General features: G+C 41.6%; 1 protein-coding gene across 2 annotated transcripts in view; it reads right to left on the reverse strand.

Annotated features, from left to right (window-relative positions):
- Window positions 1–13,879, reverse strand: part of SYT7 (synaptotagmin 7) — a 384,370-nt gene that overhangs the window by 152,133 nt on the left and 218,358 nt on the right. For both annotated transcript variants that reach the window (XM_040409405.1, XM_040409404.1), the window contains exon 3: window positions 5,004–5,086. In XM_040409405.1, coding sequence (XP_040265339.1) covers window positions 5,004–5,086 — 83 coding nt within the window. The remainder of the gene's footprint in view (window positions 1–5,003; window positions 5,087–13,879) is intronic.

Here is a 13,879-nt window from a genome sequence, read left to right on the forward strand (position 1 = left end):
TTCTACCTGCAGTCTCCCTGCATTCTCCCTGCAGTCTCCCTGCATTCTCCCTGCAGTCTCCCTGCAGTCTCCCTGCAGTCTCCCTGCAGTCTCCCTGCACTAATATTCATCTACTTATCATTTTCAGCAACACTGTCCACGGCACATGAGCGCTTGTCACGTCTCTCCCTACGCTCAGCTCACAGGACAATGGCGGAGACCGCGTGGCAAGAGTATTTTATAGGGCTGTAACATTACAGGGGATGGCTATCTGTGGTTTTGCAGGCTGCACAGCAATATGGGTGATCTTGCGTTCCCGTGCTTCTTACTTTCACTTTGTAACACGTGCAGCTGCCGTTTTAGGAAAAACTGATTCATTGTCACGAAGCGCGAGGAAATTCAGATCCTTTGTGACTTTAATCTTTCCTCAACTTCGGACTGAATTCCGCTTCAAATGCTTTGCTCAACAATAATTATAATGCAGCACTTATAGAGGATAGCAGCCATACAAAAGCTTTTGAAGGGCTTTTCTTCAAGCACTGCCTTCCCTGCCTCAGCCTCCAGTGAGAATTAATTTATGATCAGTTCATACACTGTCGTTCTTCCTACAATACATGATTGACTCCATCAGTATACAAAGACCACGCATCATCACAGCCCACAGCACAAAAGATACAACACAACATCATTCTTGAAGTATTTTACCTTTCCTTGAGATTTTAAACTTCAGTGTACAGACCTTGAAAAACTTTGTGCTTTTAAAATCCTTGACAAGGAATTGAACCAGAGTAGTGTATGTGTAATACAGGGTTGTCAGTGAGTTGAAGTCAGGCCTGGTTTTGTAGTTAGTAGTAGTTTAATACTTATTAGAGTAGACTGTTTTTTTTTGAGACCATCAGAGGATTTTTTTTTTTTCGGGGCCCAACTCGTATATCACAAAGTCTCAGGTTTCGATTAAAAGAAATAGGCCCTAGAGGCAAAGTATTGGCTCCAAATGGTTTTTTTCTCCTGGATCTCTGGGCCCCACCATTGGTATCAGAGACTGGGCCCACTGAAGGATCATCTGGTGGGCCAGTCCAAGGCAGATATTTATTTCAAAAACACACTTGTATTCAACTATTTTTCAAGAAAAATAAATTTTTGGCCAAATCCATAGAATATCTGCTACAGGCGGCATTGGGCACTAAAAGGTCGGCAAAGTTAGGAGACGCTGCCACCAGTGTGTTCTATGGAATTTTCCATTATAGTCTAGAGGAGATATGGAATATTATAGTCTAGAGGAGATATGGAAATATCCAAATCTGTACAAGGTTCCCATTCTCGTGATCATGAGGTTCTTGGTGGTTAGACTATAAACTGCAGATTGGAGAGTGTCGGACCATCATAAATATCATAAATGTATGGATATACCATAAGGCATGTTCTGACTGTAATCTAGTTGGGTCTAGTAGCTTAATTGAAACAGGGTTGTGCCACCACTAAATGTTATTTTAATATAATTCAGCATGAAAAATTAGTTATTTTTGTAATTTATTTTCTGTTACAAAGGATATCCTTTTAGTTCATGATAATGGTGCCCCCTGGTGTTCTATCTATATAGCAATGTGCATATCCACTTACTGAGGTGTTTGGACAAATTCAATCCAACCGTCAAATCCCGCCAGCAATATCTACTGTTGGAAGCAGTAACAGTTACAGGAAGAAAGCTGCAGCAGAAAGGACATGCTCCCTGAGAAAGGACAACTCCCCCCGAGCTGCCAGTCTGAAATGAATCTAGCAGAGGACCTGGAGCAATGAATTTCATGAGCTCTGGATAACAGGGGACAGGGACAGGGCTGGTTTTAGCTTTGTTAGAAAGAGATTGTCATGTACTACATGATGTCTATTTTTCCTTTTTACATCAGCGATGGTATAACCCCTTTATCCCTTTGAGGACCGACCGAGGGACGTATTTGTCCCATGTTTTTAATTGCCTGTATCATCTGATTAAGAACTTAAAATACTTTCTTTTTTTTTTTTGATTCAAAATATTAGTTCTTAACAAATGGATCTAGCTTTATTTATTGTTCAAATACATTCTTAAAGGGAAAAAAATATAATTATTTTTATATTGATGACGGTAATCTTATGGTCCTCAAAGGGTTGGTCATCTACAGTAGTGTAATGTCTGCCAAACTCGCTGAGTTCAGCAACAAGCCTTTAATGTTTATGGGGACTTCCTAACTGTCCTTTGATAGCAGATGTCAGAAGAAGAAGGATCAGGCAGTTGGATTCCAACATGCCCGATCCTTTTCTTAACAGGTAGATAAGCTGCTACCAGAGAGTCCTGGCAATAGCTTTCTCCGAACACGAGCATGCTTGGCCACAGCAAGAGCATTAGAGATATGCTCGGCCAACAGCTAAAACATATGTCCAGCTTTGGGATAAACTATATGTTAAATGGATGTAATAGTTGAATGGATATAAATAGTGTTGAGCGAATCGAAGTCCATGACGTGGACTTCGGTCCAAATTTCAGTGAAAATTCTATTTGCCGCAAAGCCGAAATTGCCTCGTGCTTCATGGTAGCGAATCGATTTTCCATGAAATAGTGTAAAAAAATCATACTATACTTATCCATTTGCTCGTGACGGGCCGACTGCCGCCATCTTGATTGAAGATCTGGTGACTTATGACATCGTCACGCTGCCGACGTGATGACGTCATCACGAAGCGCGTAAGATTTCGCGCTAGATCTTCAATCAAGATGTCGGCGGCCGGCCCACTGCAAGCAACTGGATGAGTTACCTATGATTTAATTTATTTTATTTTGATTTTACACCGTATTATTGCTATCAGATGCCGCGATCAGCTATGAATGCGGCATCTGAGGGGTACAATGACGGGGGGGGGGGGGGCGCAATGCACTACTTACAAAGAAATGCGCTTTGTGACTAAGTATTTCGAACTTTTGAATACATTGCTCATCTCTAGATATAAAATATGTACGGCATTGATAGACAGGAACGTAGGGTAAAAACCTGGCATTCTAGAAGATGATAGGAATTGCAGGTGCCACACCACCATGTAGGAAAGCTCACTTTGACTTTGGAACAATTCTTGGGCTACAGTTCACCATTGTAGAGTGCCAGGGTCTCTTGATTTTCATAATTGGTTGGGACATGTCAGAAGAAGGGTTATCTTTGTAAATTAGAACAGCATCTATCATAAACATGAATTTTAAAAAAATATTGTAGTATAAAAAATACCCTAAATCTGCAGCTTAAGGGCGTCTAACTCTGAGCAGCCGAGATATGCAAGAACTACTAGAGATGTAAAATGCATATCAGCCAGATAATGAATTAGTAGATGAGAATTCTGCTGAATGATGGAAAAAAATTGAATCTGTGGATTAAATTACATTAGAAAGAATTTACATGATAAAACCTATTCCGATGAATTTGAGACATTCTGCAAAGACTAAAATACCGGCAATCTCTACAGGTTTAACACCAACGCAAGAGTAGCTGGAGAGATCGATAGCAAAAATATATAGTTGGAATGACTTAGTATACAGAACCGGTGGGTTGCTTGATGTACAGTACATGTCCGTGGCTCCAAGCATTGCCTAAACACTGACTGTATACATTGAGACCAGCATGCAATTGAAAATCAGAACAGATTATCCCTTCGTACTTATGACAATGTTGAGCACAGATATTTTTCTCCATATGATTTATCTTCTAACGCAACTCAGTACTGAGCTGAAGAATATTTCACGGGAACCGTGAAAACTCAACAACACATTTTTATGAGAAAAAGAACAGTGAGATAAATATCTCCCCCGTTCACAGTCATAACCATCCACTTTCTTATGCCATAAAGAGCACAGAGCTGTACCGCGATATGATGAAGCAGAGGGATGGAACCATATTTTATAGGCCCTCAGCTAATTCATAATCCAAGTTTTAATAACAAAGTCGACTCTTGAAGGCACTGAAACAAAAGGTCCTAAGAATGATGTCGCAGATGGAAGCAAATTTAGATTTCTCCCAGAATAATATTATAGCGATTTTTTAATACACAGCAAAACCTATTATTCTTGAATCTAAACAAGCATGTGCATATAGACGGGAAAAGTGGGATCAGCCAAGATTAGACAAAAGCTGATTAAATACTTTGTACTGTACTCAGTGCTGAGAAAAATAACATGAATAGTTTTGTTTTATTCGCAGGAGGAGAATCGAAAGCTCTCAATGGAACGTGCTAAGACAAAATCTCTTATTTGGCCAATGATTATTTTTTTTTATTTCCACTTTATTGGTGAGAAAAAGAAAAACCTGGAGGAGAAAAATACAAAAGTGTAAGGGGGAAAAAGAGAATACTATGGTCTGGAGAAAAAAAAAAAAACGTAATTCTAGGCTTCCTTCTTTCTGCAAGTTTTAGCACCGTTAAATTAAGCTGGTCTGGGCATTCCTGGGACTCTTGTACCAATGGAGATAACGCACAGCCACTCAAATGATATGAGGCACCTTCAAAATGACAGCTCCATTGTGGTATGTAAAAGTGTCTGAGAAGAGAAATAATATGTGTACCTATATCAAAACAATTCAACTGAAAAACCTGCTGTGATGTAATGTAGAAGGTTTAGAAGTTGGCTTCAGGAAATTTTCCAAAAACATTAGAAGCTTGGTTTCAGGTGAATGGAAATTGTGAATTAGACGCCTCTCCTGTGGTCATGAATGAAATGAAGCTCAGTCTGTAAGTGCAGAACATTCATTGTCCAGGAAGTATTGTGTTCTGATACGTAAATATGTAGAAGTATACTGTGAAGTATTGCTGGGATGATATTTTTTGCCATTGTCACCGTCTCAGGACAGGGGAAGGGGTCAATTTACCACAAGAGGGAAAGACATATAGGTTTGTTCCACAGCCTAGGACTGGGCATGCTTAAGGTCATTCAGGGAGGCTGGCTCTTTTTTAGGTTCTTCCATAGATTTTAAGGCACTACTATGAAAAATTACTCCAAATTTTAGTATACTTACTTTAAAGCTTTCTTCTCGTTCCGGATTCCACGACTGGAGTCAGGGGTTCCTACTGTGTCCAGAGAATTTTTGTAGCGTTTCCCCTAGAAATATTGAAAAAAAATTGTTAGCAAACATTTTCTATAGCTTCTAATAAAGATTATCTTGCTTTTTTTTTTTAGAGCTATACATCCTTGACCTTCACCAGCCATGTGTGCTTGCTGATTCAAGGTCATTCTAAGGAATGACTGCTTAAATCTAGAGATGAGCAAATTTTTTAAAAAATTTGAATGAATCGGTAGGCAGATTCGATTAGGTCATGAATACCTTTGACCCAAATTGAAAGTGCTCAGATTGCCATGAATAGTTTTGCATGACACTCTGAGGTCTCCTAAGACTGTATCCAACCCTCTCATTGTCAAGGTTCCTCCCGTGACAGAGGTTAGAAGATCTAAGAGACTGGCTGCATGTTAGGCTATCAGATGACCTATCTCAGGGCTGGCCAACCTGCGGCTCTCCAGCTGTTGTAAAACTACAATTCCCACCATGACCTGCTGTAGGCTGATAGCTGTAAGCAGTCTAGGCATGCTGGGAGTTGTAGTTTTGCAACAGCTGGAGAGCCGCAGGTTGGCCAGCCCTGGCCTATCTGTTTTTACTTCTTGCAGTGTTGTTGTTGGCAATGACCACACCTCTTGTCTCAGGTGTAGCTTGTGGTCATTACTGCTCCTCTATTTAGTCTGGACTCACACTTCATACTATGCGGTTGATATTCTCTGCCTGGAGTTGGAAGAGCTGGTGTGTGGTCCTCATCTGAGTTCCTGCTCATCCATTTTCTATTGAAGATAAGTGTACTTCTCTTGGTATTTTGTTGCTCCCATTTTTTAATTATTTACTAGGCCTCACGGAGACGCTGGTTCGTTCATCTGGGAAGGAACCAGTAGTCTAAGACCCTGTCACTAATCCTAGGGATTTTCAGGGTAACTAGGGCCTAGGTTTACGGTGTATGAATATTCCCACCTTCAGGGTCTATTCATACTGACAGGGCTAGGTTTATGATTTCCTTAGGGGTTATTGTTTCCCTTTCCCTAGCCTTGAGGCCTAGTTCCTGGTCATTTTCCTTCTGTTATCATTCTGGTGTTCCTCCCCTCCCCCTACACTGTGACACTCATGCTCTTTAACATCAAGACAGCATTATGGGTAAACGGACGGTGGTTGGTGGTAACAAAGAGCCTGTTCAATTTTAAATTAAAACATGGCTCACAAATTGTCCCTTTTTGGTGAGAGATGCCTTCTTCTCAGTCTTCTGACCGGTAATATAGTAACCACTATTTTGAGTGATTTGTCCAAATTGAATCAGAAAAGATTCAATCTGGCTGGAATCCAAATTTATGGGAAATTTGAGACAAATTTGATTCATTTAGAATCGAATCATTCATCTCTACTTACAACCATGATTAACCCAATAAACTCTTGGCAGAATAAGCTGCAGGTAAAAGTTTTGATGCCCCACCAGGTGACTGAATGTTGGAGCATTATCAAAAAGTAGTCTACAAGTTATATGTCTGAATAGATCCTAGAAGAAGTAAAGTATCTTGTGTCGGTAGATTTTGGAGTCTACAAGTTTCTAGGAAATATGGAGCACATCATTGGCTTACTTGTATTTATTCAATATATACAGTCAGGTCCATAAATATTGGGACATCAATACAATTCTAACATTTTTGGCTCTATACACCACCACAATGGATTTGAAATGAAACAAACAAGATGCGATTTAACTGCAGACTGTCAGATGTAATTTGAGGGTATTAACATCCAAATCAGGTGAACGATGTAGGAATTACAACAGTTTGAATATGTGCCTCCCACTTGTTAAGGGACCAAAAGTAATGGGACAATTGGCTTCCTGGCTGTTCCATGGCCAGGTGTCTGTTATTCCCTCATTATCCCAATTACAATGAGCAGATAAAAGGTCCAGAGTTCAGTTCAAGTGTGCTATTTGCATTTGGAATCTGTTGCTGTCAACTCTCAAGATGAGATCCAAAGAGCTGTCACTATCAGTGAAGCAAGCCATCATTAGGCTAAAACAACAAAACAAACCCATCAGAGAGATAGCAAAAACATTAGGCGTGGCCAAAACAACTGTTTGGAACATTCTTAAAAAAAAGGAACGCATCGGTGAGCTCAGCAACACCAAAAGACCCGGAAGACCACGGAAAACAACTGTGGTGGATGACCAAAGAATTCTCTCCCTGGTTAAGAAAACACTGTTCACAACAGTTGGCCAGATCAAGAACACTCTCCAGGAGTTAGGTGTATGTGTGTCAAAGTCAACAATCAAGAGAAGACTTCACCAGAGTGAATACAGATGGTTCACCACCAATGGTGAGCCTCAAAAACAGGAAGGCCAGATTAGAGTTTGACAAACGACATCTAAAAAAGCCTTCACAGTTCTGGAACAACATCCTATGGACAGATGAGACCAAGATCAACTTGTACTAGAGTGATGGGAAGAGAAGAGTATGGATAAGGAAAGGAACTGCTAATGATCCTCAGCATACCACCTCATTAGTGAAGCATGGTGGTGGTAGTGTCATGGCGTGGGCATGTATGGCTGCCAATGGAACTGGTTCTCTTGTATTTATTGATAATGTGACTGCTGACAAAAGCAGCATGATGAATTCTGAAGTGTTTCGGGCAATATTATCTGCTCATATTTAGCCAAATGCTTCAGAACTCATTGGACGGCGCTTCACAGTGCAGATGGACAATGACCCAAAGCATACTGCAAAAGAGACCAAAGAGTTTTTAAGGGAAACAAGTGGAATGTTATGCAATGGCCAAGTCAATCACCTGACCTGAATCCGATGGAGCATGCATTTCACTTGCTGAAGACAAAACTGAAGGGAAAATGCCCCAAGAACAAGCAGGAACCCCATTGCTCTACTGGGTCCCCATTCACTATAATAGGATGCAACAGCTTTATATTTAAATGCTGGCTTTCTGCCAGAAAAATACAACTGCATGAAGCTGTATTTTTCTGGAAGAAAGCTGGCATTTAGGCTGGAAAGCTGCTGGATCCCATTATAGTAAATTGGGATCCGGTGATGTACAGCTATGCCGGATACAGTAACAATGGTAGTTTGTTCCTCTGCTAGAAAAGACTACTGGATTACCTTAGCGGAGATGTAAAGCTACATTAATATAGTATTTGACCAAAGTTCATTACAAGGTAAGTTATTTTTCAAGTTAGAGAACTCAAAGTGATATCAGACAAGGAAGATACACAGAAACAGAAGAAGGACTCCACCACTGGAAATGTCCCCAATAACAGCTAATTGAGAATCAGTGGTCTTCTATTGACAACCAGTCCTTCACCCTCAGTTCTGAGACCTCATGTCCAAGGACACACCACTCATGTTTATCATCTACAAAGCTCTGCAAGATGTAAGCATCCTTGAAATCGTTCCACCATAAATTCCCTTCAGGACTTAGGGCTGTATTACATTAAAAGATTTTGCAGGCAATTGTCAGAAAGGAAGTGTTTCTTCCCGACAATTGCCTGCTCGTCGGTGAAGAAGATCACTGTATTTTCATGCAGTGATCTCATGCAAGGACATGTCCCCAACTTGGAACACTCATCTGGACCTTCACTGCAAACTGTTAATAATTCATTCATAATTTCTAGCAGGAATAATAAAGGGATAGCGCATCATAGACTCATAAGAATAGATGATCCAGAATTGTTATTACATGGGGAACGCAAGTAGTTACTAAATCAGATATATCAGGAAAGTCAACAGGCCCTCTTTAACAAACTAATGACTGATAAAGAGCAGTAATACACAGTGCATTACAAGATGCCTCCAATATCAATTTGCTGCTCTTAAAGATAATTTAAGTCTATAACGGCATCAGCACTTGTTATAATAATCAATACTTTATTATTATAGTCAGTCCATAAGTGCACATCACGAGATGTTTACTAAGCGTTCTATTCATAACTCATCAAGAGCAAAAAACAAAAAGCGAAGTTGAGCATTCAAAAATATTATAAGCCATCTCAGGTGGCTTTTAGGTAGAAGGTAGTAGGATCACAGTAAAGATTTTATTTGTCTCTCTCTGTATCCGGTGCTTCGAAGTAAATTGGGCATATAATGATTTGAAGAGGGAAGTAGGGAATGCTTGATGTCTCCTTTCTCTGACCATCAGTTTTTAGTACTAGCTGGATATGACCTTTTTTGCTTACAATTTCAGGAGAGTTTTCTCTTCAGCCTCGGAGTCTCCCAGAATATAAAGAAGGCATTTGTTTTACTTGTCTGGTGAAATAGCAGAAAAGAGCAGGTTCTGTAGAGTACGCCATAGAAATGAAGAGTTTTGTCTGCTACTAACTTTCATGTATTACTGGCAATGGGTGATGCCTCCACGGCTCCATGATCATCGGCTGGTGGCACGTCCAGACCCTGACAGCCAATAGAAAAAGGTGACTTAGTAAGGAGTGGAGTTTGGGTTTCAAGGAAAGTTTATTTATGATTTATATAACAAAGAATGGGGAGAAGTCCCTGTACTTTCACACAATTTCATTTCATTTAATAGAGAATGGTGTAACTAGCAAATTTTTTAATCACTTCATTTAAAAAATATGCCTGCGTCCACCTGAAAAAAGCTGTAAAGTCATGGCCACTAGGTGTCCCACTTCCACCTAATTTGAAGTCCACTGACAGTTGTCATGCAAGATCCGTCTGTTAGTGTGATTTCCCCATCATTATCTGTTCTGTTAGCTCTGGATATGAAAAAAAAACATAGTGGGAAGCAAGGGAAAGGACGTCACAGCAGTACAGTGTGGGCAGAAGGGAGACTTCCCCTGCTTCTGAGTGAAATGCATCTAGCCGTGCGGCTGAAACAGAGAATAATATGGCTGAAAAAGACTTTACAGAAGCCCAAAAACACATCTGTTCTTTCATAGTTATGATTATACAAAGAGGCACAGCCATTATCCAAATGTTTTTTGAAAAGTCAGGTAAGCTTGGCAAAGGGAACTGTGTCAGGCGTGGTGTGGGTGGTAAACTCCACACCGAACACAGGAGGAAAACGGAAAAGGTACTAGGCCTGGAAACAAGGGAAAGGGGAAAGATCACCACCTAGTAAATCCCTAAACTGAGCCCTGACTACTATCAGTATGAACAGACCTCGATGGTAGGAATGTTCATACGCTGGAACCTAGAGCCCTATCTGACCCTAAAAGGCCCTGGAAATAGTGTCAGGACAAAAGATGACCTGTTCCTTCCCAGCTGAAGGAACAGGATACTCCCTCATGCCTAGTACCAAAACATAGGGGAATACAACAAACTAGAAATAGAAAAAAGACACTTAACTCCGAAGTACGCAGACCAAACACCAGCACTTCCACAGCCAGAAAGGAGCTATCAACCACATAACATGATGGGTGAGACCAGACTAAATAGAGGAGTTGGAATGACCACTTAAGCTACACCTGAGACAAGAGGTGTGGTCATAACCAGCAACAACACAGAAACAAGTGAAACCAAAGAGGCTGTCAGATCACATCACGTGTAGCCAGTCTCTTAGATCTTCTGACCCCTGTCATGGTAGAGACTGTGACAATCTGGTAGAGGAAGGAGGAAATGGCAAGGAACATTGTACCTTCTTGCCAGAGTTCTTTGTTTTCCTTCTAATAACTACAATATCTAGCATGGGGATGTAATTACCTGAGTAGCAGTCAAAGCAGCTGCTATGGGACCCAAGAACTATTTCCTCTGAAATATAAGGTGCAGTTATGGTAGAAAATTGAATGTGGCCCCATCTTGCATTTCACTGAAGAGTCACTCAGCTATGTCTGCTGTGTGGATCATCCCTTCTCTGCAACACTGCTTTTTTGCATTCTCCTTGTGCTATGACATTATTGGGGTACAGCCACACTGTCAGGTTTTCTGATGCCGTTTTAGAAGCCAGAAACAGGAGTGGACCATGAAATGAGAGAAAGTATAAAGGACAGATACCACTTCTGTTTTTTGAATTCACTCCTGGCTTTGGGTTTTATAACTGACTGCACAACCCGGACCGTGTGGCCGTACCCTTGCAATATCCCTGTACTAGGAGACGATAATGCCTGCATGTGACGTTTTTTTCTTATTGTATACGCTGTTTGTGTAATTCCTCTTCTGTGACACAACTGAGTAGATTTGCTATGGGGTCGCCATGATTACTTGCTGTCTCTGATCCTTTACCTCTATTATAGATTGCATTCGAAGCAATACTCCAACTAGTCAGAAGTAACTTGAATTTGTTGTATTATATATACAAGTACACCTGCATTCCTTCTTGAATACTGATGCGAATAGAGATAGAAAGGAGCAGACTAGGATTTAAACTTGCACTATGAACGGTCACTGCTGGGTATTAAATTAGGGTACCTGCCTGTTACCCAAAATAAAAAGCCTGCTTTAAAGGGTAACTAAAGTTTTGATTCAATTTTTGTTAAAATGTCCCTAATGCCATAATAACACTATCTGTATTATCCTTTTTTAATGTATTTTAATAAAGTATATTATGAGGTGTCTTCAGCTTCTACCCATAGTAAATCGGCCCCGGCTGGCGGCTCGCGCGCACGTGGGGAAGCTAACTGGTTTTCCTGAGGAGATCTTCGGTGTGACGTCACACGTGCCTCTATGGTTGCCTACAGGAATAAAAAAACATCCTGTAGGCAACCGCAGGGGCACGTGTGACGTCACACCGAAGATCTCCTCAGGAAAACCTATTAGCATCCCCATGTCCGCACGAGCCACTGACTGGGGCCGATTCACTACGAGTAGAAGCTGAAGACACCTCGTACTTGTCCGCACGAGCCACTGGCCGGGGCCGATTCACTACAGGTAGAAGCTGAAGACACCTCGTACTGGTCCGCACGAGCCACTGGCCGGGGCCGATTCACTACAGGTAGAAGCTGAAGACACCTCGTACTGGTCCGCACGAGCCACTGGCCGGGGCCCGATTCACTACAGGTAGAAGCTGAAGACACCTCGTACTGGTCCTCACGAGCCACTGGCCGGGGCCGATTCACTACAGGTAGAAGCTGAAGACACCTCGTATTGGTCCGCACGAGCCACTGGCCGGGGCCGATTCACTACAGGTAGAAGCTGAAGACACCTCGTACTGGTCCGCACTAGCCACTGGCCGGGGCCCATTCACTACAGGTAGAAGCTGAAGACACCTCGTACTGGTCCGCACGAGCCACTGGCCGGGGCCGATTCACTACAGGTAGAAGCTGAAGACACCTCGTACTGGTCCGCACGAGCCACTGGCCGGGGCCCATTCACTACAGGTAGAAGCTGAAGACACCTCGTACTGGTCCGCACGAGCCACTGGCCGGGGCCGATTCACTACAGGTAGAAGCTGAAGACACCTCGTACTGGTCCGCACGAGCCACTGGCCGGGGCTGATTCACTACAGGTAGAAGCTGAAGACACCTCGTACGGTATACAGTAGCTCTGGGATCACCGAACAAGCTCCCCAAGGGATTACAGTAGCGGCAAGTGAATTGACCAAACTATTGTATCAAGTAAGGAGATATTTTTTATCCGGTACTATTGTCATCTTAGTATTGTATTGATATATTGATATGGACCCGCAGTCACAGTGTGAATGTTTAACCCAATAAACAGGTCAGCGCAGGTAGACAATATAATAAAAAAAGGTCCTGGTAGTCGTGTACAGTGAAAACTGCCATAACATTGCTGATACAGCAGGGAAATATTATACTGTACTGAATTAATTCTATACTATGGCACACTATACTAGTATATTATAATATATTGTATCACACCATACTGTACAGTAATATCCCTTACCATACTATAATAAACTATACCGTACTACGCCATGGCAAATCATTCCATCTGTATTGCACTACACCGCATATTGTATATTACACTATACCATACAATGCTATTGTGTACCACGCCAAGTGTTCAGCTAATGGACCCCTAGCAAAGGGTGGTTTCAGGAATAACACTGACTACGGTACATGGCCAATGCTATTATAACACATAGCAAGAGGGTGTTAAACAAGTAATAAACTTATATCTGTGACTTTTGAGACAAACAGATTAGCCCACACAGTGCAGTCCCAAACCATGAAAGATGCACAAAGCCAGATTTGTGCAGAGAATTTCCTATCATAATCACCATTGTCAGGAGTCGACATATCGCCCAGGAACAGACTAGAAAGATTTCACACAAATTATCAAACAGATGTAACTCGGATGCACCAGGCAGCTATGACGTCTTTCTGACTAACTTGCTTTATATATAGTTTTACTTATGAATTATTAAATCCTCTCCGAATGCGCCTGGCAGGAGAGAGCAGGTTTTAATGGGGCCTGGGAAAGAGAACAGAGGGTTTGATTCTCTCTTAGACGACTGAATGTTTAGCACAGTTCTAGCACCCCAAGGATCTGTGAGGGAGGCTGTGGATGTGAATTGTTTCTGCGGCTGATTCATTTTTTCATGACTTTAGGGAATATGCTTACCTTACCAGAAGTGTTATTTAAAAATTAAGAATTTAGTAGAATCCTCTTTTCTAAATATGAAATTACCAGTTTTCTCGAAGGAATATTTTAGGTCACAAAGCAGGTGTTGACCCACTGCATCCCTGAACAGAATTGGCTTGGGGGCTACTTCTAAAGACAAGTGCCCCCCTCTGGTTTTCTTCCTTTAACAGGGATCTAGACTCTGCTACAGGGGAACCACCAGGCCGCTACCTCTAGGAGTAATATCTTTTCGGTGACAGCTGACCTACTTTGGTCAAGATACACCGAGGCGTACCACTGAGGGAACAGGCAAAAACATAGTCAAAGAAAGAGCCATGGTCAAGGCAG

Source organism: Bufo bufo, chromosome 10 (genome assembly GCF_905171765.1).
Source record: "Bufo bufo chromosome 10, aBufBuf1.1, whole genome shotgun sequence".
Classification (NCBI taxonomy): Eukaryota; Metazoa; Chordata; class Amphibia; order Anura; family Bufonidae; genus Bufo; species Bufo bufo.